The sequence below is a fragment of the Malurus melanocephalus genome, unplaced genomic scaffold (genome assembly GCF_030028575.1).
Source record: "Malurus melanocephalus ecotype Western Australia unplaced genomic scaffold, MMel_1.1 scaffold_403, whole genome shotgun sequence".
NCBI lineage: Eukaryota > Metazoa > Chordata > Aves > Passeriformes > Maluridae > Malurus > Malurus melanocephalus.
Genome location: NW_026623635.1, coordinates 43,154 through 66,360, shown reverse-complemented (window position 1 = coordinate 66,360; position 23,207 = coordinate 43,154). Strand labels below are relative to the sequence as shown.

Below are 23,207 nucleotides of genomic sequence, written 5' to 3'. Positions count from 1 at the left end.
ACCGGGACCGACCGGGACCGACCGCGGCCGCCGGGACATCAACAACACGAGCGCGCGGCTGCGCAGGCGCGGACACGCCCCCGCCGGGCTCGGGCTGCGCGGGGCGGCCCCATTGCTATATATCCCCCCCACTCTGGGCGAAACCATTCGTTACCGGGGGGGATCTCCGCGCCAGAACGCTGCTTGCGGCGGTAAGAACAGCCGTGTCCGCTGGCGAGCGGCGACACGAACGGGATTTCCCGGTGAGACGCCGGTCAGCAGCCGGTGAGGGACGCGTGTCGCCTCATAGAGAGAGGGTTCCCCCCCCGCGGGCTCGCAATGGAACRGCCCAGCCGTGGCCCCGTCACGTGGAACGCGGGGTGGGCGGGGGCGGGGGCAAAGGCAGGCAAAGAAAGGAGTCACGTGACCGCGGCTCGCCGCCGGAGGCGGGGCTTGGATCACRTGGGGTGGGAGGGCGGCGGCACGAGCCAATCGCGGGCAGGGGGCGGGGCGGGGCGCGGTCACGTGACCGACGCACGTGTTCCGGTTCCGGGTCCGGTGCGYGATGAGGGGCCCGGCGGCCGCGGGGCGGGAACGGCCAGCGGGGAAAGCGGGGAAAGCACCCAAAGCGCCCGGCATGAAGGCGGCGAAGAAAACGTCTGAAGCCACCAAAGCGGCCAAAATGATAAAAGCCAAGCGGACGGCGAAGCGGCTCCCGGCCGTGGCGGATCAGGCGGCGACAGAGGCGACGCGGCGCTCCCGGCACCTGAAGGCGCTGAGCCGTGCGTCGGGCGCCGAGCGGGAGCTGGAGGAGCTSGTGTTCGGCGACAGCCTCAACGTGGAGGAGGACGAGCTGCTGCGACGCCTGGCCGTGCCCCGGCAGGTACGGCACAATCAGCCCCGCTCGGTGCTCGGTGCTCAGTGCCGCTCCACCCCCGGCTCCGAGCCGTGTCCCCGCTCACACCGCCCGTTCGGTTGGTTTCAGGTTTCTGCTGCAGAGGGGAAGGGTCTCCAGGAAGAGTCGAGCGATTCGGAGGTGGAAAATGAAGCGAAAGGTGAYTTGCTGCCCAAAAAGCCGGCCTGGGTGGATGAGGATGATGAAGCTGAGGATAAGTGAGTTCAGGTTGGCTGGTGGGAATTAGGTGTCACTCTTAGGAGTGGCTGCGAGTGGCCTTGGTTTGAACCATCTTTGTGTTGTGTTTTTTYCTTCTAGTGTTGATATGACCCATAAATACAGGAAAGATTTCATGAAAAGCGATGCTGAGACGACRCTTACTCAGAAAAAGCTAAAGAGAAGACTTGAGGAGCAGTGAGTTTCACTAATGTTTTTGTGGCTAGCTTTATTGAAATGAGATCATTGATCTCCATGGTGGGTGCCAGGAGGATGGTGCTAGGAGGTGATGCCCAGCACAGGATGAAGGGCACTGACCATAAACTAAGCCACAAAAAGTTCCACCTCAGCTTTAGGAAGAGCTCCTTTACACTGAGGGTGGCAGAGCCCTGGAACAGCTGCCCAGGGAAGTCATGGAATCTCCTCTCTGGAGACATTCCAAACCAACCTGGCTGTGTTCCTGTGTCACCTGCGCCAGGGGACCCTGGTTGGGCTGGGTGATCCCCTGAGGGTTGATCTCCCTTCTAACCCAACAGTTTTGTCAGATAAAATATGTTTATGTGACATTCGAAGTCACTTTTCTCTTTATCCACTGTGCTCGTGTGGCCTCCTTAAAGCCAGTGTTTCCTGCAGTATTTGCAGTGTTATTCATTCTCAAATAATACTAAGAATAGTTACTAAAATTTCCATGAACATTGTCTGAACTGATGTGTTTAATACTTGTTTTATCCAAAGTCCACTAAATTTGTCAAGTTGCATTAGCTAATCTGTCTTCTAGAGAGTTATATCAGAAACTGAAAACTTAAAAATGTAAAAAAAAAAAAATTGAAAATTTGCATTGTGTTCTAAGTGTAAATAATCCTGCAAAACTGTGGCTATATATCTTGTAGGTATTGAACTTACAGAAGAGAATTACTTTTTCACAAAAGTTACTTTTTTTTTTCTCTTCYCCATTTTCTTGCAAGGTTTCAGCAAGCCATGGGAGGAGTTCCTGCCTGGGCTGATCTAGAAAACAGGAAGAAATCCAAAAGGACTTCGAGTGATAGTAAGTATGTCCAATACTATTCTAAGAAGGGTTTCTGTGATTCCCTGTTCAGCTTGCTAGAAAATAATTACTTTTGGTGTTTTCTCAGTTTCAGTAGTGTGATAATATGCTGGATAAGTCAGCTTTATTCCTTCAGTGTGCTTTAATTTAATTTATTTCAATGAGGAATGTGTAGATTTTGCTGTGGCTAATTTGTGCAATTAGCTGTGTCCATGTGCTTTGGTTTAATGAGGTGACAGTGATGATGAAGAAGATGATCTGCTACGCAGGACTGGCAATTTCATAACGAGCTCTGAGTCCCTGCCAAGAGGGATTTTGAAGGTAAGASAGACCTTATCTTTCCACTTCAGCTTCATCCATGTGCACACTTTGACTCTTGTTGTAAAATTAGTGTAAAATGAATGTAAAATTAGCAATTCTGTGTAAAGTTAATGATTCTGTGAATTTGTTTCTGTAACTGGCAGCTCTAGAGGATAAACAAATTGAATAGTTCAGGAAAAAAGCATGAAACAATCAACTTTGACTCTTGTAAAATGAGTGTAAAATTAATGTAAAATTAGTGATTCCATGTAAAATTAGTGATTCTGTGAATTTGTTTCTGTAACTAGAAGCTCTAGAGAATACACAAATTGAATAGTTCAGGAAAAAGCATGAAACGAACTTCGACTCTTCTTGTAAAATGAGTGTAAAATTAATGTAAAATTAATGATTCTATGTAAAGTTAGCAATTTTGTGAATTTGTTTCTGTAACTAGAAGCTCTAGACAATATACAAATTGAATAGTTCGGGAGAAAGCATGAAACAATAAATTGAGGTGTATTGTTTGACATAAGATTTTCTGCACTCTAAATAGTATCTTGTAGTAGGATTTTAATTTCTGCAGAGGGGGGATGGAAACTTCCCTCAACTTTGAAGCTACTTAGATGGTCTTTGAGAAGTGACAGCCTTAAGTGAGTGTTTCTCATGCTGTCTCATCTGAGTCAGAGTGCAGCTGGTTTTACATTTAGTCTTGGTTTTAAAGCAAACTGGTGAGTTCAGCCTGTGTTTGCATTGGAGCAGCTCCCTGGAACTGGCTGTGTGTGCTCTGCTCACCTTGTGCTGCCCAAAACTTCACCACAGCGCTTGAGGTCGAGTAGCATAAAGAATAACTGGCTTCAAAAGTGATTGCTGGGGTTTTTTAAACTGTCTGATCTGTGTTGTAGGTGAGCACCTGCRTTCCTGCCAACCAGGAGCGTTTTGCCAATGGGAAGCTGGTGACGGTGCAGTTCCATCCTTCAGCCCAAGTGGTGATGACAGCTGGGCACGATCGCTCTGTGTCCCTCTTCCAGGTGAGCAGCTTCAGGCTGTGCTCTGCAAATGGGACTGACACAGAGCCTTCCTTTTGAAATGGGAATACTTGAATTAGTCTGGAGTGGTAGACTTTGTTGTCTCTCTTCCTCTGCACWTGTAACGCCTGTGGTCACAGTGGAAATTCCTTGGTTAAAGGCAACTTGAAAGAAATATCCAGCTGTGACTTYACACCAAGGCAAACTTAGTTGTATCAGAGTTTTTAGCTGAAGATTTGTGTTTAAAAATGTTTGGTTTAAGGTTGTGGTGACAAAGACTTATGAGGTTTTTTGTTGTTGGGAGAGCTTGTAGAGGGGGGAGCAGCCCACTTTGCTTTGAGACTGCCAAATTGCTGTGAAATCATGCTGGGGATGGAGGGGCTGTGCTGCAGCAGGAGGATGCTCATCCTGGGACACTGCCCTGCTCTGAAAACAAAAGATTTTAATGTTATTTAGGAACTTTCAGAATGGCCTAATATCAATGAAGTGGAGTGTGATATTCCCACAGGGCTGCACTGGAAAAACAAATCAAATCAAAGTCAATGCTCCCATTTAGAAAAAGCAGAATAGGAGTGAAAAAAAGCATGGGCAAGAGGTGCGAGGTGTATCAGAAAGGCTGGGAGTGCCTTTTAGGTGGGATGAGGAGCCAAGAGCCAGGTCACTTGTAGGAGAGAGGAAGAGTTTAAAGTTTCATAGTGATGAAACTCTTACTGCCTAAGTCTCAGCTAGGTAGCTGATGCAATTTTTAATGTAAAAGTATTTGGTGTATTCCCAATATGACAAACTGGTTCTTATTTTCTTTTTCAAAGGTGGACGGTATAAGGAACCCAAAAATCCAGAGCATCTATTTRGAGAGCTTTCCAATTTATAAAGCTCGTTTCAGCATGGATGGAGAGCAAGTTATAGCCACTGGTACTCACCACAGCATGTTCTTTGTGTATGACATGATGGCTGGGAACATCATCCCTATCCCAAAAGTGCGAGGTAATTTCTACAGCTCTGAGTGTGTGGGCACAGTTGAATCTGTCCCAAACAGCAATGCCACATGAATTGGCTTTAAAAGGAAGTGCAGTGGGTTGTTGGAGGTTGTATTTTTAACTTGTCTTCAGGGAACTAAAGTAACTTCAGTGTTAATTTGTCTGGGATATTAATTATCACACACAGGAGCACGGTTGAGTTCAGCTTCACCGTGACAGCATGTTGCAGAAAATGAAAAGCTGAACTGGAGTCGGGTCTTAGTCATGTTCATCCTACCTYTGAATGTTGAGGCCAAAGAATAAATTACACCAATTTCAAGTTTCAAATCTCTTTTTAAAGGTGTGGAGGAAAAATTTCTCAGAAACTTTGAACTCTCTCCGGATGGATCRTTTATGCTGCTAATTGGAACCTCGGGTTATCTTCACTTGCTGTCCATGAAGGTATTATTCTGCAGGGTTCATGTGGCTCCACTTMCTTGCTGCTTTTTCCCTTTTGAATCTGCTTTTACCTYATCTGCAAGGCAATCTAACTTCCAGCTGAAGCCAAGMTATGACACATCCTRTGACAGCCCTCAAAAATGCACTGCTGAACCAGCCCACTGCAGCTTCAGGGAATTATTTTGGGCTTTGCTCTGCAGCTCCTTGGGGCTGGTGRAGCTCAGGGTGGTTCTGTGGGGTTTTCAGCTGGAAAAAGTCGTGTGCCAGTGTTGTATTTCAAGCATGCAYGRGCACTGTGCTGGCAAAATGAGTGGAAACAGCCTGGGAACAGGCACCTGGGGGTGTAAAAGAAACAGGGCTGCTTTTTTGGGAGTTGTGCTAGTGTTGTACCCTGTTCATGAATCATGCTAAGCACTGATTCATAATGCACAGAGCAATCTTTCAGCTGAATTTTAAWATACCATATGATGGCAGCTGGATTTTTTTAATAAACTTTCACAGGGGAAAATGCTTTTAAAGGAAGAAGTTCAGTTCTGTTGTGTAACTCAGGCCCTTTGGTGGGGCAGCAAACAAATGTTTGTTGATCCATCTGTGGTTGGACTCAGGAGCTTGTGCTCTGCTCTGCAGGCACTGAAAATTTTGTTGCTGTTCTTTGGATGTCAGGGTAGCTAATTTAAGATTTTTGTGGAACAGCAGACAGCTTTCCTGCAGATTTTTTTGGTAAAATGACTGTCACCATTGTTCTTCATCCTGCAGACAAAGGAGCTGATCAGCACCATGAAGGTGAATGGAAGGTGCACTGCCTCTGCTTTCACCCCAGACAGCAGTAARATATACAGCTATTCAAGTGAGTGTTCCAACAGCTCTGATCATCATTCCATTTAAATTTTATAATGTCTTAGGAGTCACTTATTGTTCTAAAAAGCAAATTAAAAATTATGCCAGAGTATCTCCCTAAAAATACAAAGAAACGATCAATCATTAAAGAATGGAGTTGACTATTTCAGTATGCCTTTAAATCTTGGTTGTTTTTTTTTTAAATATCCTATATTTGATATTATAAATGAGCTAATAGTTCTCATCTAATTAAATTTATTTTAGCAAAGTAGACAAATGAAGTGCTGTGTCTATGTGGTTTCTCTAATCTCCTTCATTCTGCAATCAGAGGAAGGTGAAGTTTTCATTTGGGATGTGAGAAGCAGGAAGTGCCTACACAAATTTGAAGATGAAGGTTCTTTGGAAGGAAAGTGCATTGCTGTTTCAAAAAACAACCAGTATGTGGCATGTGGGTAAGTGATTGGGCTTTGGCAGCTTCTTCTGATCCCATTTTGAAGCTCTTCAGTGAACTCATGGGTGGTGCTGAGAGTATAGGAAGGTGGTTTAGTTTTAAAAAGCTTGGAGTAGACATGAATAGATGAATATTACCTATTTTATGGTAATAGTTTATTTTTTTTCTTTGTGGATATAAAATCTTAGAGTACACCTAAAACAACAGGAGTGATATTGGTGTTACTGTTGCCATGTATGGGTTCAGTAGTTAATTTTGGAATCACACAGACTGGAATCACAAACTCTATAATAAGGAATGTTGATTCAGAGTCTTCTCCCTTTTCTGGTTCTCATTCCTGGCCTCTGAATTTGGCTCCTGCAAGGCAGCAAGTTAGCTTTTGAAAGGGGCTTCAGAGCCACAAGCTAAAAGTGTTTATCCAAATCTATTTATTGAGATGCTAGTTCATCCGGGTCTGAATTCTTATAAATAATTTTTGTAAATGAGAATAGCAAATAAATACTGATGTATTTAGGCCACTGTAGAGAAGGATTTTAGGCCACTGTAGAGAAGGATTTTAAAGTGAGCTTATACTACAGTTACACAAAAAACCACAAAAAACTCCTTGAAATTATTTCAGAATGTTTTGATACCAAGCTCTCAATGCTTTGAATTCATTGATGGGCTCATCAAGSCTCTCTACAGTTAAATGAGTCTCTTAATATGTAAGTAAAAAGAAAACTCAAACCAGCAGAAAGCTCAACCCCTCCATTAAATACTGTTAGAAACTCCAAAGGAAAATTGAGCTCCAAACAAAATATTATTACGACTCCAGTAAATAATTAGAAATTASATTGTCAGGTGAGTGGTGGCTATAGATAACAATATGTACTGAAATGTGACTTTTGGYATAATTTTTGTTCATTTCTTTCTTTAGTTCGTCTTCTGGAGTTGTCAATTTATACACTACTGATGTCTGCCTCAAAGAAAACCATCCTAAACCTGTCAAAGCCATAATGAACCTTGTCACTTCTGCCACCTGTGTGACCTTCAACCCCACCACRGAGATTCTGGCAGTGGCTTCCCGTGACACTGATGAGGCTGTCAAATTGGTATGTTCTTCTTTATTGCAATATTTCTTTCACATCTTGATAAAAATACTTTGAGTGTCATAATAAAGCAGGTACAGATACTGCAAAAGGTTTTGGACCAACCAGATCAGGACATGGTCAAGACACTCTACATTTACAAGAATATATAATTTTATTTCCTTTCATAAAGTTGCTCTGAAAATAGCATTTTATGATTTAGTTTACCTTTTACCCTTTTTAAAATGCCCTCTAAAATGTCTGGAATTGTTCAAGGCCAGGTTGGATGGGGCTTGGAGCAACCTGGTCTGGTGGAAAGTGTCCCTGCSATGTCAGGGGTTGGAACTGGATGAAAACTTTAAAGTTCTTTCCAGCCAATCCAGTCTGTGATTCTGTTTCAGTGCTGTAAATACAACTCAGCAATAAATGTGAATTTTCAGCAGCTGGTAACTGTAACCATCTTACTGTAGAGTTTTTTTTTTGCCAGCCTTATCAGAATTCTGGCCAACAGTGGAATTGTTGAATTCATCTGAGGATTTTCAGGCCTGASAATTGCAGTAATTGGTTCCATGGTGTGTCCCCTGCTCCTTTTCTCCAGTAGAATTCTATRTATAGTCATGTAGGGTAGGGGTATACCTGAACATTGACACTTAACATTGACTCTCAATTATAAATATGTATTTTAATTTCATTTTTAGTTTTTTTTTTTCTAATTTTAACTTCTGACCCATTTCTCAACAGGTGCACCTCCCTTCATATACTGTATTCTCAAACTTCCCAGTGTTCAGAAGRAAACAGATTTATCTTACTCAATCCATGGACTTCTCTCCCAGGAGTGGTTATTTCTCTGTAGCGAATAACAAAGGCAAAGCTTTGTTATTTAGGTGGGTACTGAGTTAGGTCCATTCATCCCAGATAATGTATTTATTTATGTTCTGTAAGATGGGGCAGATGGCTGTAAATGATGAGGTTTGACTTCCAGATCTCAGTTTCACCTGATGAATTATTGGAGTTGGCTTTCCCTGCTGGAAAACAACTCTTGGTTATTGTCTGATTATGAAATACACCCTATTAGTACATTAAAAAAAGTATGTTTCCMTACTTTTAAAATTTTCCTTCCCTGCTGGTATAGTCAGGGATGAGGAGCAGTGCTAACTCCAAGCAGGAATATTTAATTTTTTTTCAACTCACAACTTTGCAATGCTTGAGAAATGTCATATATTTAAGATAAGACTTTAATGATTTGCCAAGTCTGATGGGAAATTTGTAGAAGGATTCCTAAATGGGAATAAATCTTGTGATTTGTCCTTTATTTGAACTTAAACTGCTTATTACAAAGGCACTTCAAGGAATCCTAGCAGGTGGATAGTTGTTTTCTTTTACTCTACCCATATTTCAGATTAGCTGAGGATCCTCAGTGACCCTGCTGAAGAGCTGTTGTTTCTTTGTGTTGTTTCTTCAACAGGTTACTGAGAAGTTTTAGATTTCTCTCAACTTTTTTTCTTTCTTTAGGCTGAAACATTATTCATCCTTCTAAAAGAAGACACAGGAGAAAATGAACCAGTAACTGAGGTGAGAGCACTAGAACTGGTGACAACATTGGCTTGAGGAGCCTCAAAATTTTCATTTTGCTGCCTCCACTTCTTTGCAGAGGGCATGAAGAATTTCTTTGCCCTGTGAGATTTGACCTGTCTGGGTCACTCATGCAGGAGGATGGGCTGGAGTGGGGCTGGCCTGGTCACTCTCAGCTTTTGTGATAATGCAGAAAGTGGAAATTGTTCTAGTGAAAACTGCTGTCAGCAGGACTGAGCAGAAGTTTAAAATCTGATTATGTTTAAATCAAACACAGCAATGCTGATAAACAGCTGCAGTTCCTTGTCCAGTCCTGGAGCCTTTTGAGCCCACACCAGTCTGCACCATTTCACATTCCCATAGCATAAATTACTGAAAGTTGAAGCATGGTTTGTGTGCAGGTTGTGCACTTGAACATCTTCTTGGGAAACTGGAAAAACCTGTAGCCTTGAGAGCAGTTCAGATTGGCAAAACCTTTGTCAATGAGGGGAGCCTGAACTTGTTCAGACTGGGAGCAGCTCTGACTGCTGCAKGTGAAGCTTGCACTGAATTTTGTGATGGCTCAGTGTTTGGAATTTACTAACAAAATTCTCTTTACTGGTCTTTCCCCAGGTGTTGTAACCTGCAGTTACAAGGATGCTGACAAAATCAAAACTTTTTTTTTTGTTATTTTATATGAAAGTTATGAAATACTAATCGAACATATGTATTTTCAATTTTTTTTAAAAAAATAAATATACCTGGTAAGTTCCCAGGCAATTGTTTCAACTTATTCCAATGCTTTGTGTAAGCTCACAAGTGAGATTTTATTGCTTGACACTCGAGCTGGTGTCTTCCAGAAGTGCTTAAACATCTTAATTATTATAAACATGTGAAATATTCAGTGCTGAAACAAATTCTGTGTAAACTGACCTCTGCTCTGTGCATGTAGCAGGAGCTTTTCCATCACCTGGTTCACATGAGGTAGAGTTAGAAGCAGYATTTTGCTGCCCATTCCCCTGAGACCCTGCTGCTGTTGGTGTTGCAGCTCAGCCCAAATTCCCAGCTGTAGCTTCAAAGGGAAAGGTGAAGAAACTCCACTCTCACTTTTTTTTCCTGCTTCCTGTGCCACAGAAACAGCTGCATCCAACACGGGGTTAATCCTTCAGGAATACCTCARTTTTATCTGAATAAATTGTGATCCATGTCTGACCCACAGGGGAGCTTTTTGGGCAGGAGCAGCACCAGTCAAGGTGCTCCAGTAACCAGCAATGAAGTCATGAAGCCTTCAGGGAGAGTGACATCCTAGAAAATGAGAAAAATTTAATTCTACAACTGTGTCAAAATTATTAAATATAGGAACCTACTGGTGCATTCTTACACTGTTTTAAAAAATAAAATRTATGTTTAGATATAATAGGTTTTTGAAATGGCTTTGCCAGTGATTCATTGTCAGATGAGAAGTTGAATTCACAAATCTTGGAAAAAGCAGAATATGCTCTGGAGGTGTTAAATTGAGCAAAGTGTTTAATGTAAACTTAAACTAAAGACCCTTGGATGGAAGAGTAAAATTAAATCATGAGCATACTGTATTAGAATGCTTGCTGTAGGATTCTTCTGTTATAAACAAATCTGGGTAAAATCTGTGTCTGAGACTGGAATTTGAGAAATGCAGCTGCTGGAAGTTTTTTCTGCCTTCACTAGAGGGCAGCTCAGCATCACTTCTGGAACATTTGGCTGTTGGGTGGTGCTGATCWGTTTGTGCTGAGAGAAGCTCTGCTGATGGGAGAGGGTTTAGTTGTGGTTGGTAACAAAATTCAGCTTTTCTCATCATCCCTGTATTTTATCATTAAGTAAAATTAAGTTCAATTTTAAGAAGTGTGACTTCATCCACTAAATTATTAAATAATTTCAAATGAAARATTTCTACAAAGGTAGATTTTGTCTGTTACCAAATCTCCCTGAAGTAGCAGTGAAGGATTTTAATGGCATTTCATCTACTTGTCCTGAGACTTTTCCACTCTTTGCCCAGTATGTTTACCCATTTGAAAACAAAATGCCCAATTCCATTGATTCAAAGCCATCCAGCAAGTGATTGGCAGATCTGGGATTAGAATTTGGGAATTAACTGGGTCCTGGACTTGTTTTCTGGACTTATTTCTGCTGATTTTCCTCTGGTTGTAAGAAGTCTCAAGTTGGATCCAGCAGGGGAGTGCATGGAAAAGGTGACATAAAACTGAGGTTCTGTTTACTCTTGCATCACTGCAAATGGCTTCAAGTAGGAGAAGGAAGGAAGGAGAGATTGAACATTTATTTTTTGTGAATTCTGTGATATTTTTGTGAATAAGTTGCAAATTTTAAGCGCTACAGGAAAGTTTAAGCTTTATACTAAAAAATCCTTGCTGCTGCATTTTTGTCTTCTGGAAAACATAACTTACTGCCCCATCCAACATAAAATAGAGAAGACTTTTGCTCTGAGAAAGGAAACCTCGAGGTACCTGTTGCATTCTRTAATGCGTTTTGAGCGATGGTGCTTTCATGTGCTGAGGGGTTCTTAAAAGTTGGATTATAGGCAAGAAGCTGGAACTGCTACTTGTGTGTCTAGGGATATTTATTCGGGAAGGGGTGAATTACTGTTAAGTACACACTTTGCAGTGCTCTCATTCTGAAAAGCTCAGCTCTTTGTCAGTCTGCCATGTGTTTAGAGTACTTAAGCTTCTGACCCATTTAAAACCTCTGTGTTTAATTCCTTTTTTCCTAGCGTGGCTTTTTTTTTCCCAGCACTGCTCAGCTCAAGTTCTTTTAATGAATTATTTCTSTGCTTTTCCTCTCCTTCCATTCTCCTTGGCAAAATAAATTTTATTGATGTAGCCCATGAAATATTTATCACGGCAGCCTTTCCCCTCCAGGCTGTGATCTTGTCCGATTTTGCAAGCTAAAGAGAATTAGGCTGGTTGGTGCTTAAAAGGAAACCTCCAAGAACAAAAAACCTGTCTAGATATTAGAGTAACACTGGGTATTTAGAGAATTATTTGGTTTGAAACTCACTCTGTCTTGAATTTGCTGTTTGACTGTGCACCTGTCTAGGAGCTCTGTTTGTGGTGTAAGTTTAGCAAATTCTTGAAGGACTGAATGATCTTTTTTTCTTTCCTCCCGTGCCTCRTTCAATATCCAAGATTGCTGCTCTCAGAATTATTTGGGAAGTTATGGTTCTGTAAATCTCTTCCATGTGGAACTGTTTCAACTGCTCCATGATTTTTCCAGCTGCTTGCTGATCAGACAGCRAATTAGATTCTTTCTGTGGATGTGCTGAACCCATCCAGGTGCTGTGATATTCATGGCACACCTTGGAAAGGAGCTGATTCCTTGCCTAAGGGCTCTTGAAGTACTGCAAGACCTTTGGTGATCTCTAAATTCATTTTTTTGCTCTGATTTGTCAGATCTGCAGGGAGGATGCAGAATTCCTCTGGAGGGTGTCTGAAATGAGTCTGTGCAGTCCCTCTGGGGTCCCTCAGGTGCCCGAACACCAGTGCTGACTCTCCCTCTGAGTTCTGCCGTTTTTGTGCTGTGTTTCCTCTGCACAAACAGCAGCAGCTCTTAATGACACGTGGCTGTYTTTATTTGCATTTCCTCTGTTGAAACTATGGAACAATGATTGTTGTTTTTTTTTTCTGGAACAAAGCGTCTCTTGGGTACCTGGATGTTCCTCTSTTGTGTCACAGTGAGGTGACAATTCTGCCAAACCCATCCTGCAGCACCAACACAGACACTTGCTCTGTTTTTTTACTCCCAATTATTAAAACTATGTAAGTTTTCCATCTGATCAAATTGCTTTGAGACCCCCTTAACCTGAACGAAACCTTACAAGCTGATTAGACACTTGGAAATGGCTGCAAGATGGTTTGGTTTCTGTAACAGAGATTGAAATTGTGCTGGAGATCTGAGTCTTCAGGGTGCCGTATTTTGCTCCTAAGATTTCCTGCCATGGGAGATCTCATCTTGTGTGTGCAGGATTGAATGTTTTATTATGCTTGAACAGCTGGGAGGAAGAACAGAAGCAGAGGGGAGGTGGGAAAGGTGATGCAGGAGCCTTGACTTTGGTTCCTCCCCGTTGATCTCCTTCTGCCTCTCCAGAAATCAGGGATCTGTATTTATCATGGATTTTATTTTTGCATTCTATTGTATTTTCAGTCAGCTTCAACTGAATTGGGACTGACTGAAGAAATTCAGCCCAGTGAGATGTTTTTAACAGATGTACATGGSTGGAAACTTGGTGGGGTGGAACTTCAATTGAGGATCTTTGAAGACCCATTCTGTKAAGGCTGAGTTCTGTCTGCAAATCCTGTAGTGTTCAACTAAAAGAATGCACCACACCCTAAAACACAAAGGCTTTCTGTGCTTCTTTAATCTTTGTTTTAAGCTTTGGGTGCGTATTTCCAAGTTATGGAAGAGACAAGGTGTTGGGAGTATTTACAATTAAAAAATAATTGTTCAAAAACTTGCACAGTCACTCGAAACTCAGGAACCTGCTGTCCATGAGACTGTTTTGGTTACTCAGTGAAAGACTATCAGCCCTGCTACAGTGGGAGGAATTGCATTATGAATTAATTAATTAAGCCATGTTTGGGGTTTTTTTCCCCCTGTAGCTTCTCTAATGAACATGTTGCAGCAGCAAGAGCCTGTTCTGACTCTCCCTCTACTCTCTGGCTGCATTTTCCTTCCTTGGAGAATGTTGTCCTTCATTTGTACAAATGTGTTCCAAGTGACAGCAGTCACAGCCATACCTGTGTGTGCTCCAACAGCCTGGGACACCAACACAAAATTCCTTTTCCTGCACACAGGGATTAGATGCTGGAGTGACCCAGCTCAATTTGTAGAAGCAGCAGTTTCTTCACAGATTGGAAACTATGAACTGGACTGTAGAAATAAAAATTGTGCCCCCTGTGCGCAGATTCTGCAGTGTGACTTATGCAGAATATTGAATTCGTGCTGCTAAGGGTAATTCATAACAGAATCCAAGTATCTGTTACCCTGTGGGATGGTTGTTACCACGCTGTCCTGGCTGCATAATGCTTCAGCTCAATCAGGGAAGGCTGGAGGGAAGATCACTGCGCTGTGAGATGGAGTGATTGCAATTTGAGAATGAATGGGAAGCTCCTTGGTAATAGGAAATTCAAGGTTACATTTAATTGAGGACACCCGAGAAGCGCTTTTGCCACAGCAAAACGACACAGGATCCGTGAACGTGAGACAAATTCCTGTGAGTTCGTTTGGTGTGGAACAGCCATCATTGCTCATAAAAATATTTATGTCTATATTAACACAAACTAGCCTTCCATCTGCATCMATTTGTCTGGTGGAGCCAGGCCCCCAAGCAGTTTGTAAGAACTGCAGTGSAATTCATGGGCTGTCAGTTCTGGAGAATTTCAGCTGAGTTTTCCACCACGCTGAGATGAAGCCATAGGATGGAGTGCTCTGTGCCAATTAACATTAATTACTGCAAAAGTTTGGGTATTATGGATGGATACTTGGCAAAATTTGAGCAAATTCCCAAAAAAGTTTTCTCTCTTGGAGGAAAAAGTAAAAAGGAGCATTGTTTGACAAAACCATGCTGATTTTCTAGCCCCAAATTTGTCTTGGCCTGTTACAGCTGAATGAAATGACTTGTTCAAGGATAATTGTGGGAAAGAATAGAGGCTGTGCTTGGGATCCCTCAAGTGTGCARGTTTCACTTACAGAAAAAGCCAAGATTGAATGTTGTTTCCAGCTGAGTGGAAAAGCCTTTTTTTGTGACTCTTATTCCTGGTTTAAGTGATGTGTGACATCAGCCCTGATCGCAAACGCATTCCTCTAATACCGAGGAATTCAGATTATAATGGAGTCAATCAAAAGTTTTAAATTTTGCAGTTAAACTTCCCAAACAGACTGATGTAACTTTGGGCTTAGTCTGAGCTCTTGGGAGATTTGAAAACCTGTTTGAAATTCAGGGCTGTAAMCCGAACTGTTGTAGGGTGGGGATTMYGWATTTYGCTTTCTTCCAGCTTTTGGAAAAAAATGCTGCAGCCTCAAACTTCTTGTCTTGGAGGGCTGTGAAGCTGAATCCGTGCTGCTCACATCCCTCAAGGTGTTGGCATAAAATTCAGGATAGACACAGACAAAGGTGCAGATGGCTGTGATCTGAGAAGTGTTTTGCTAAAATCTCATCCTGTTGCAATGTCCATTAATGCAGTGGCCATTTGGTAATCTTATGGTGAAGGCTGGACCTAAATCCAGTCAGTGTCCTGGAGCCCAGCAGGGCAAAGATTATATATTAAAAAAAATAGTAATAGTAATAATAATAATAATAATAATAATAGTAGAAAAATAAAATATTTCTGTGCTGTTGGATTTTTATCCTCTACCCACAGCCCCCTCACTGTGGGGCTCAAAAGGGTTTTGCTATAAGGCAAGGGTGTAATTTAATTATATTACATAGTCAGTAATACAGGGCTCATATCAGCGGTGAAATGAATTACCTGAAATGAGTCAGAAATGGGAATTTCAGCTTATTTTCTTGATTTTATGTTACTTCTTTTTTAAAAAAACCCACTAGATTAGCTTGTCTCTCTGAAGGCTGTGCCTTGTTCTGCTCTTGCATGCAYGCCTGCTATTTCCTTCTGCACTGATTTGCAGTTCTTGGATGATACTGAAGTTATTTCATTGATTCTCCAATCTGTTCTTCTTCCCCAGATACTTAAAAGTGACTGTGCTGATGAGATTTTTGTGAAGAATGCTGCCTCTGTGGGAACTGACATCTGTATCCGAGTTTCGTACTAATCTGTCAGCTCTGGCAGGTTTCTGCAGAGATGCTTCTCTTACAAAAGTTYGGTTTGTAGCAGAAAATTCAGTCTGGAACAAAGATTTGTAGGTTCTTTGTGGGTRCAGATGAAATTGCAATCCAGGAACGGGGAGGAGGGCATTGGGGGAAAAATAAATGCAATCAAATTGTCTAAAATTTTACATAGTAAAGGCAGAAATAACTACCTTTGTTTTAAATTAAATAAATTTCTTGGTCTCTGCCTGTCTAATAACGCTAGAGCTGCTTTGAACTGAGTTTTTTCTAAGTTCCTGAACACTTTGTAACCATCTGTCTTTACTCTGTATGAGACACATTAAATAAAACCTTTGAGAGATGGAAGAAACTTCTCCCCTAATCTCTGAGCAGCAAATTTGTACACAAAGCCTGAAGGAGACAATCTTTTATATTRTCTATCTGGTTCCCTGTCAATAAAGTGAATTCCAGTGATCTGAGGGGTAGGTCTGATAATTAGGGGCTGTGACATGCACAAGAGTAGAAAGATCACCCAGCAGCTGGCAAAAAAGACTAGAAGACACTAAGAGAATTTTAATCTGACTTTTGCAGGCTGCAAGACTCAAAGGGTAATTTGGAAAAAACAAAAGTGTTCAGTAACATGCAGCCAGCATTGGACCTATTGCTAAAAATAATTAATGAATGCTGTATGTCTTCTCTGAATTTRGGATGTGGTGGTAAACAAGTGTCTCATTAGGGCTCCCACAGAGCTGTGCAGTGCTGTGTGTTCCATACTGATGCTTTAGGATTTCAGTTTCTCTATTTCCATGGAATTMTYCAGTGTTTAACTYCAGACTCCACAGACAGTGCTGAGCTCCTGCTCTCCCATTTTCRCACAAAACAATTCCTCTGCAGCYCCAAACTCAAGGACACCTCCCTGTGCCAGGCCCCAAGAGATGGAAACAACAGAGAATTGGGGGAGCCAAGTTGGAGTTTTTGACTGCATTGGCTGCAGCTGCAATTGGAGGATTCAGCAAATCCCGATGTGCAAATGGACAAAAGTGAGAAAGGGTGAAAAAGCCGTGAGCCATTGTCCATTGTGGGTGCAGCCCCTGGCTGGGCTGGGACTGCCCTGGATGGCCCTGAAGGCCCTGYCATGAACAGAACTGCTTTGGATTCTCTCAAATCTGTCTAGTCTCTGGTTTAGGCTGTTTAAGCTGGATTTTAGGCATCAATACTGTCCCACCCCGATCCAGAAAGAAGCTGAATGATACCTCTACAATTTGCATTTAAATTAGCCATAGCCACTCCCTGATTTGTTTGAACATATCCTCCAGCAAACTGATCCTCCAGCAAATCGTGTCTTCACCTCAGAGCAATTAAAGCAGTGGAACAGGACTTCACTTGAACGYGTTTGCTGCTCTGCTCCTGCCTCTGCCATATGCTGATTTCCCCCAGAGGGAGAAAGTCTGAGTACCATGCAAGATTTTCCAAATAGAATAATAAATGAGTGGGTGTTTGAGCTCTGCAAGGATGTGAAGCTCTGAAGCTGGCGGGGCTGATTTGGTATTTTACTTGCATAGGGTAAACYCAACGTTTTCCAGCACGTTTGCAGCTCAGACACCTCTGTGTGCTTATGCAAAACACCGCCAAGAACAAATGAAGGTGAAGCACGTATGATAAATTAATGAACAGGTGAAGCCTCTGCTATCCCACTTCCCCAGCTTGGGAAGGTTTTACCAGGTTTAAATTCCAGTAATTACCATGTTTGTGCTGGAGAACTCTGCAGGAAGGGGAACCCCTGCCCAGACCCCCCTGCTGACATGGGCACGGCTGCTGGCAGCTTGTCACCTCTCTTCTTGGGGACACACAGCCCTGCTGCTGCTGTGGGACAGCTCCTTCACCCTGCTCTGSTGCCAGGGGATGGAATTGGGGTGCTGGTCTGTGAAAGGAGGCTGCAGAAGGGCTGGCAGAGGGCTGTGGGTGAGGAGCAGGATGATGCTCCACTGGTGATGCACCTCAGGGCTGCAGTTCAATGGGGGGAAGATGCTCAAGAAAAGGGGAAACCTCATTTTCCTTCTGCTGCTCGTAGACAGCAATGCTCCCAGGCTCTGGGTGTCTATGGACATCACTATTTCAGGGATATATTCARTTTATAACTGTGATAATTAGATAATTAGAGCTGGTCCCACAGCTCAGGGKTTATCCTGGGRTGGTGCCCAGCTCCCRTTTCAGCAAAWGCAGCATGGCCTGTGGCTGCTCCASGCTGATGCTTCYAGGAAYCYCCAAATCCATAAGTTTTCCTGCCTTTTTCCCAGTCTGTCCTCTGGGAAACTCTTCTGGGCTTTCAGGCAGACTCAGAGAAGGCTGCAGGGAGTCTCTAGCCCAGCCAGTGCCCTTAAACTGAAAATAYGAGACAGGTAATTTCTGTTACCACTCGTAACAGCCGTAAACCCGGGCACAGTTACCCCATGGCTCTAATGGGGCTGCTCTCCAGTCCCAAATCCAGCTCCTGATGAGCCTGACATTGCTTCATTGCTGCCTTCACCGTTTCCCTGCACTCTGATGCCCAATGATCCTCCCAAGGACTCAGAATGCATATTTCTGTCCAGCATGGGACAATCTCACAGACACAATTCCCTTCAGGAGCAGCCATACCATCTCCAGAGATCAGCCTGGTAAGCAGAGCTAGAGAAAAAAAGTGCAAAAATCAGGTTTAGTAAATTTTTACAGCAATGAATATATATATACCATGATGAAAGGGAAGATGTTGATATAMTCCAGCTAGCAGCATATACTTCATTAACTTTATTAAGCAAAATTACTTAAGACTTCATCACTATCAAGTGCCAGTCCCTGCACTGAGCAGCACCACAGCACTTGGAAGCATCATTAATTGTCAGAGCATGTGCTTGCACACATGTAGTGGAAGTGAGYTCCCTCTAAAAACTCAGATGTATATGTTTATTTATGTAATTTAATTTAATGAGTGCATGGGAGTTTTAAAAGCACTTCAAGGAGTTAAGCATTTTATTAAATGGGTTTATTCGGCCTGGGTTCCAGGCCAAAAGGAGTTGCTGCCAGGACAGGACCCTGTCTGCCTGTTTTGTGGTGTTTTCCCTATTTACTGGTGTCCCACTCGTGGTTTTGATTCATCAGGACACTGTGGGCTTCAGTTTGGGAGGGAGCAGCTGCTGAGCTTCTGTGCCACCTCCTCTCAGCCCTGAGCAGCTCTCCACAGCCTCTGACAAAGCYCTTGGTTGCTCATCACTAATCTGTGCTCACAAAAGTGAAAAAAAAAAAAAAACCAAAACAACCTCAAGAGAAACTTAATGTATTGCCATGAGTAGGAAATTCATGGACACCTCAATGTTAAAAATGCCTGAAATCAATTTTGTAATCAATCCTGCCCCAAATTCCAGTGTCCTAGGGATTCTCATGATGCTCCAAGTGGTGAATTTGGTATCTTTGTGTGCAGCCAGTTATCCTGGAGCCTGGTTTYAGTCCTGGTGCATCTTTGGTGTGCTCTGAGCTGTTTGGAATTGCACCCAGGTGCAATTCTCTCTGGCAATACCTTTGCTGCTGTGACCCCTCTGAAGCTGAAAGAACAGTGGATGGTTTGTAGGCACCAAAAAAAGGCCTCTCACTTTGTCAGAGGAGAGCTTAGCTTAGCCCTGAGAGGGAGCATCATGATTTTATGAGCAAATATCTGAGAAAACTTCAGCTGAAAAGAAAAAAGGACACCAAGATTTTTATAAAAAGAGCCTTCTGGTGCTCTTACTCAGCAGAGCCATCTGCAGAGTCTCTGGTGTGGGTAAGTGTTCTCTGTGCTGAACTCTGCTACCCAGAGAACGAGATGTTCTTTGAGGTTCAAATCAAAATTGAAATACTTCATATGTTCCCCTTGTCTAATGCTATGCAAAAACACACAGCTCTGATATGGACATTTATTTATTTATTTTTTTCTTTTCCTATCCCATTTTTTCTGCTCAGGCAGAAGGATTCTCATTCTAGTAAATCTTCGTCCAGCTGGATGAAAATATAGATTTAAAAAAAAAAAAAAAGGGGAGGAGGGGGAAGTAGCTGTTAGACCATGTGACAGAATTTTATTTTTGTCTGCAGCTCCTGTGGAATGGGGCTGTTGGGATTTCCTGGTCCAGCAGCCCAACCCAAAGGTGCTGCCTCTGCCATTCCTGAACTGCTGCAGAAAACTCATTAGCAGGGCTAAAGCCTTTTCAGTGTGATAAATTCTCTTTTTTCCTCCCCCTATATCTTTATTTTCCAACCTTGCTTCTTCCTTTTTAATATAACTAGGCCAAGYGGGATAAAGCAAGGAGTAGGTTTCTGCACCCCAGGTAAAATTTACAGCTTTTGAAAAGCTCGTACAGCTCAGGATGTTAATTGTAACCCGGGATTGAAGCTGGAGTGGTAAATCTTTAATAACCTCCTGGCTGCTGCTGGCAAAGGGGAGAAGGTGGAACAGTCWGTTCCCCTAAACACACCACAGTGATGGCCCTGGGCATTGGCTTTGTGGTGGCACAGAACTTGGAACGTTTTTTAAAATCCTACAAGTAGTCCAAGGTGTGCCTGTATCAATAAGGGCTGCCTCCAGATTTTTCTAATGTTCATCAAAATTTGTTTTTTCATGGTGCCACAGGTGGGAGGGCAGCAGTGATGGATCCTTCCAGGAAGGGTGGCAGAGCTCAGTGTGGCGGAAGGAGCCTGTCCAAGGACTGGTTCCATGGCTGGATTTCATCCTCTGTTCTACTGGGGCTCACCTTGTTTGTAAGCACACAGACACAAATCCATTTTCAGTTTTCCCCCTGAATTCCTCTCCCCTGTATAATCTCACTGTGTATTGAGGGACATCTGCAAATCCAGCCCCAGACCAGAACCCCTTTAGTCTAGGCAAACACAAAGCAAAACCCCATTTTCTGCCCAAAAAAGGTTTGCAATATCATATTTTTGTAAAAAGAAATCAATTTTCCTCAACTTTATTTTCCATTCCAAAGTGCTAAATTAATCTATTCCTCTGTTCACCAGTGASTTAGAGTCTCCAGTCATCTGAAGAGCACGAAAGAGGGTTAAAAAACTGCAACAATCTTCTGAAAACTTAAAATGAGCAGGTTCCATGACCCAGCAGATTAATTCAGAGAGAATCAAGTGATACATGGCAGAGGTAAGACATCTGAKGAACGGCTCTGGTACAGGAGGGCACATGATGTCAGCTTCATTTGCAAGTAATTGTTTTTGTACATGGCTGGCATAAAATCCACGGCAGCCTGGCATTTCTGGGCACAAATGGGCAGCCAGAGCAGGGCTTTAATATTCAACCAGCAGCACCTCGACTGCACCTAATTAATTTATATAAAAGATCTATCTGCTGGAGAGAGAGAGAAAACCACTGTGGAGGTGGAATGTGGCTGTGAGCGCTGATCTGCATTTTTTTTCTGGTTTTCAAGGTGTGAGTTTAGTGCTGGACACTCCAAGGTAGGGCAAAACTGGCTCAGGAGGTAAGGTGAGGCAGGGACTCCAGATATTTTTAGTCCTCTGAGGCAATTTGTAGTTCATGGACAGAAAATAARCAATGATGGCTGCTCGTTCTAGGCTGCAAAATGAGCTGTTGGTCTCATTTTGTTCTTCAGACACAGCACAGGTATGCTCATCCTCCAAATATTGCCCACCAGATTTAGCACTAATTAGCTGCTGTCTTTGCCTAGAGATGTTAATAGAGACGAACACAGATGTAAAAATATCCATTTATCTTCAGATTTTTGCTTCTTTTCTGCTTTTTTTTTCTTTTCTTTTTTTTTTTTTTTTTTTTTTTTCATACTTTCTCTCCTGTGTTGTCATTTATGTCTGCGCACTGGGAAGGTCAAGGAATGTGGCCCTTTGTCTTTTGGAAAAGTGATTTTTGCAAGCACTCGGTGTTTTTATGAATCCTTGAGAGCAGCCAGTGTCCCATCAGGGGTTTGGGATGAGGCACTTTGGGGTGAAGCCACAGGTGGGGAAGATMCAAGCCCTGTTGAAGAGATTGCTCTGTGGAAGAACTGTCAAAGGGGGAAAAATCATTGTATCCCTGCCCAAGCTTTTTTGTCATCCTGCTGCCAGGTGCAAATGCCTTGGGATAAATTGTTGGGATTCAATGACAGACCCACCTGTGGGTGCAACTCCAGTTCTCCTCAATCCTTATAAATCCACAATCACCACAGTTTTTTGAGTCTTTTTTTCCCCCTACATTGTCCCAAGTGTGGGGCTCTTTGGGCTTCAGGAGTTGTAAGARCTGTGATGCACAACAGGATTTAGGTGTTGATGTGATTATTCCCCATCTGAAGGATGTGCTGTGGGCTCAGTAAATGTTTGAAAACAAGCTGTTTAAGMAAAGGTTAAAACTCTGCTGCCTCTTTGACTGCCCGAATGAAGAAACTGAGAGTTCAAACCTCTCTGTCTCTCTTTACATTTTCTCTGGCTGCTAAATGATTTTTATTGTATTTCATTTTACTCAATAACCTTATCACAGACTCGAAATGAATTCATCCCCCGCTTTCCCTCCTCAGACAGACGCTGATGAGGTCTCAATTTTCCAAATAGRCTTCATTTACAGATGCAGAAACCTCTGAAAATTGCAGCTGCTTTCCTTCCCCCACTCGCAGAGCCAGACAGCAAATGCTGAGCAGTGGTACCAGGGACAGCTTTCCAATTAAAAGTTCCCATTTTCAGAGCTGGGAGAAGCCCTTTGTGCATGGAACAAGAGCAGAGCAGAGCAGTGGCTTTTCATTTCTCTGATCCAATAATCCAAGGCTCAGTCCCAAGCAATACCCTCGYTCTGCTCCTGTTGTGGTCCAGCAACTCCCACCCTGCATGGAACTGGAACTAATAACATGGAATGGGGAAAAAAAACCACATTTCTGATTACTGGGGGATATATCCTGCTCCRTATAGCTCTTCTGAAATTATTAAAAATGAAGAAGTCAGTGAGTTTTAATTAGGGACTTTTTGGCTAGATATGGACTGGCTCTGTTTTCTTCAGTGGGCTGYGATTGTGTATCCATGTGTTTCTCTGCTGCTACTGGGAAAGAGTCATATTTTTACAGGAACATAACCCATTTTCCCTTTATTGTAATTGTTTTGGAATAAGAAGTAATCATCCAGGACTGAACAACTTGCTCTACCAAACGTTCTGTTCTCAATCCTAGTAAATTGCTTTGAGAATTGAACAAAGCTCTGCTCAATCATGCAAGATATCCATTCTGAAGAACTCCAGGAAAGTAAACCTGTCTTAGCCCATTGCAATCATCTTTTTTTACTTCTCAAAGATAAAACTGTAAGAGCACGATTCCAAGTGCGCAGGAAYCCACACTCAATGAAGAAATTAGTTGGATGAAACAACTTCATGTTCCTCATCTAAATCCCCCGACCTGGCAAGTGTTTAACTTCTAATTTATYACTAATAGAGCAATTCTGCTCTGATAGAACCTTCCATCTGTRGGGATTGGGGTTTTGCAGTTGGGAAGGGAGGTGTTGAGCTCTTCTGGAGGGAGCTGCATGGGCAGGCAGAGCGTGGAGGGGATGGGGTGCAAAACAGAGTAATTCACCTGTGCTTTTTATTGCAATCTGTCTGCAGATACTGCCTGAA

The 23,207-nt window shown here is 42.7% G+C and overlaps 1 protein-coding gene across 2 annotated transcripts; it reads left to right on the top strand.

Annotated features, from left to right (window-relative positions):
- Positions 1-507: 507 nt before the first annotated feature.
- Positions 508-15,829, top strand: UTP18 (UTP18 small subunit processome component). 2 transcript variants are annotated; one of them, XM_057379379.1, is made up of 14 exons: positions 508-862; positions 965-1,092; positions 1,193-1,288; positions 2,056-2,135; positions 2,368-2,456; positions 3,338-3,463; positions 4,270-4,444; positions 4,778-4,878; positions 5,632-5,722; positions 6,041-6,164; positions 7,080-7,254; positions 7,972-8,114; positions 8,743-8,802; positions 9,415-9,574. In XM_057379379.1, the coding sequence occupies exons 1-13, from the start codon at positions 545-547 to the stop codon at positions 8,765-8,767; spliced, it is 1,671 nt and encodes a 556-aa protein (XP_057235362.1). In that variant the 5' UTR covers positions 508-544; the 3' UTR covers positions 8,768-8,802; positions 9,415-9,574. The 2 variants fall into 2 exon arrangements, with proteins under 2 accessions (XP_057235362.1, XP_057235361.1); XM_057379378.1 differs by lacking the exon at positions 9,415-9,574 and adding an exon at positions 15,511-15,829 and having other exon boundaries at positions 520-862.
- The last annotated feature ends 7,378 nt before the right edge of the window (positions 15,830-23,207 follow it).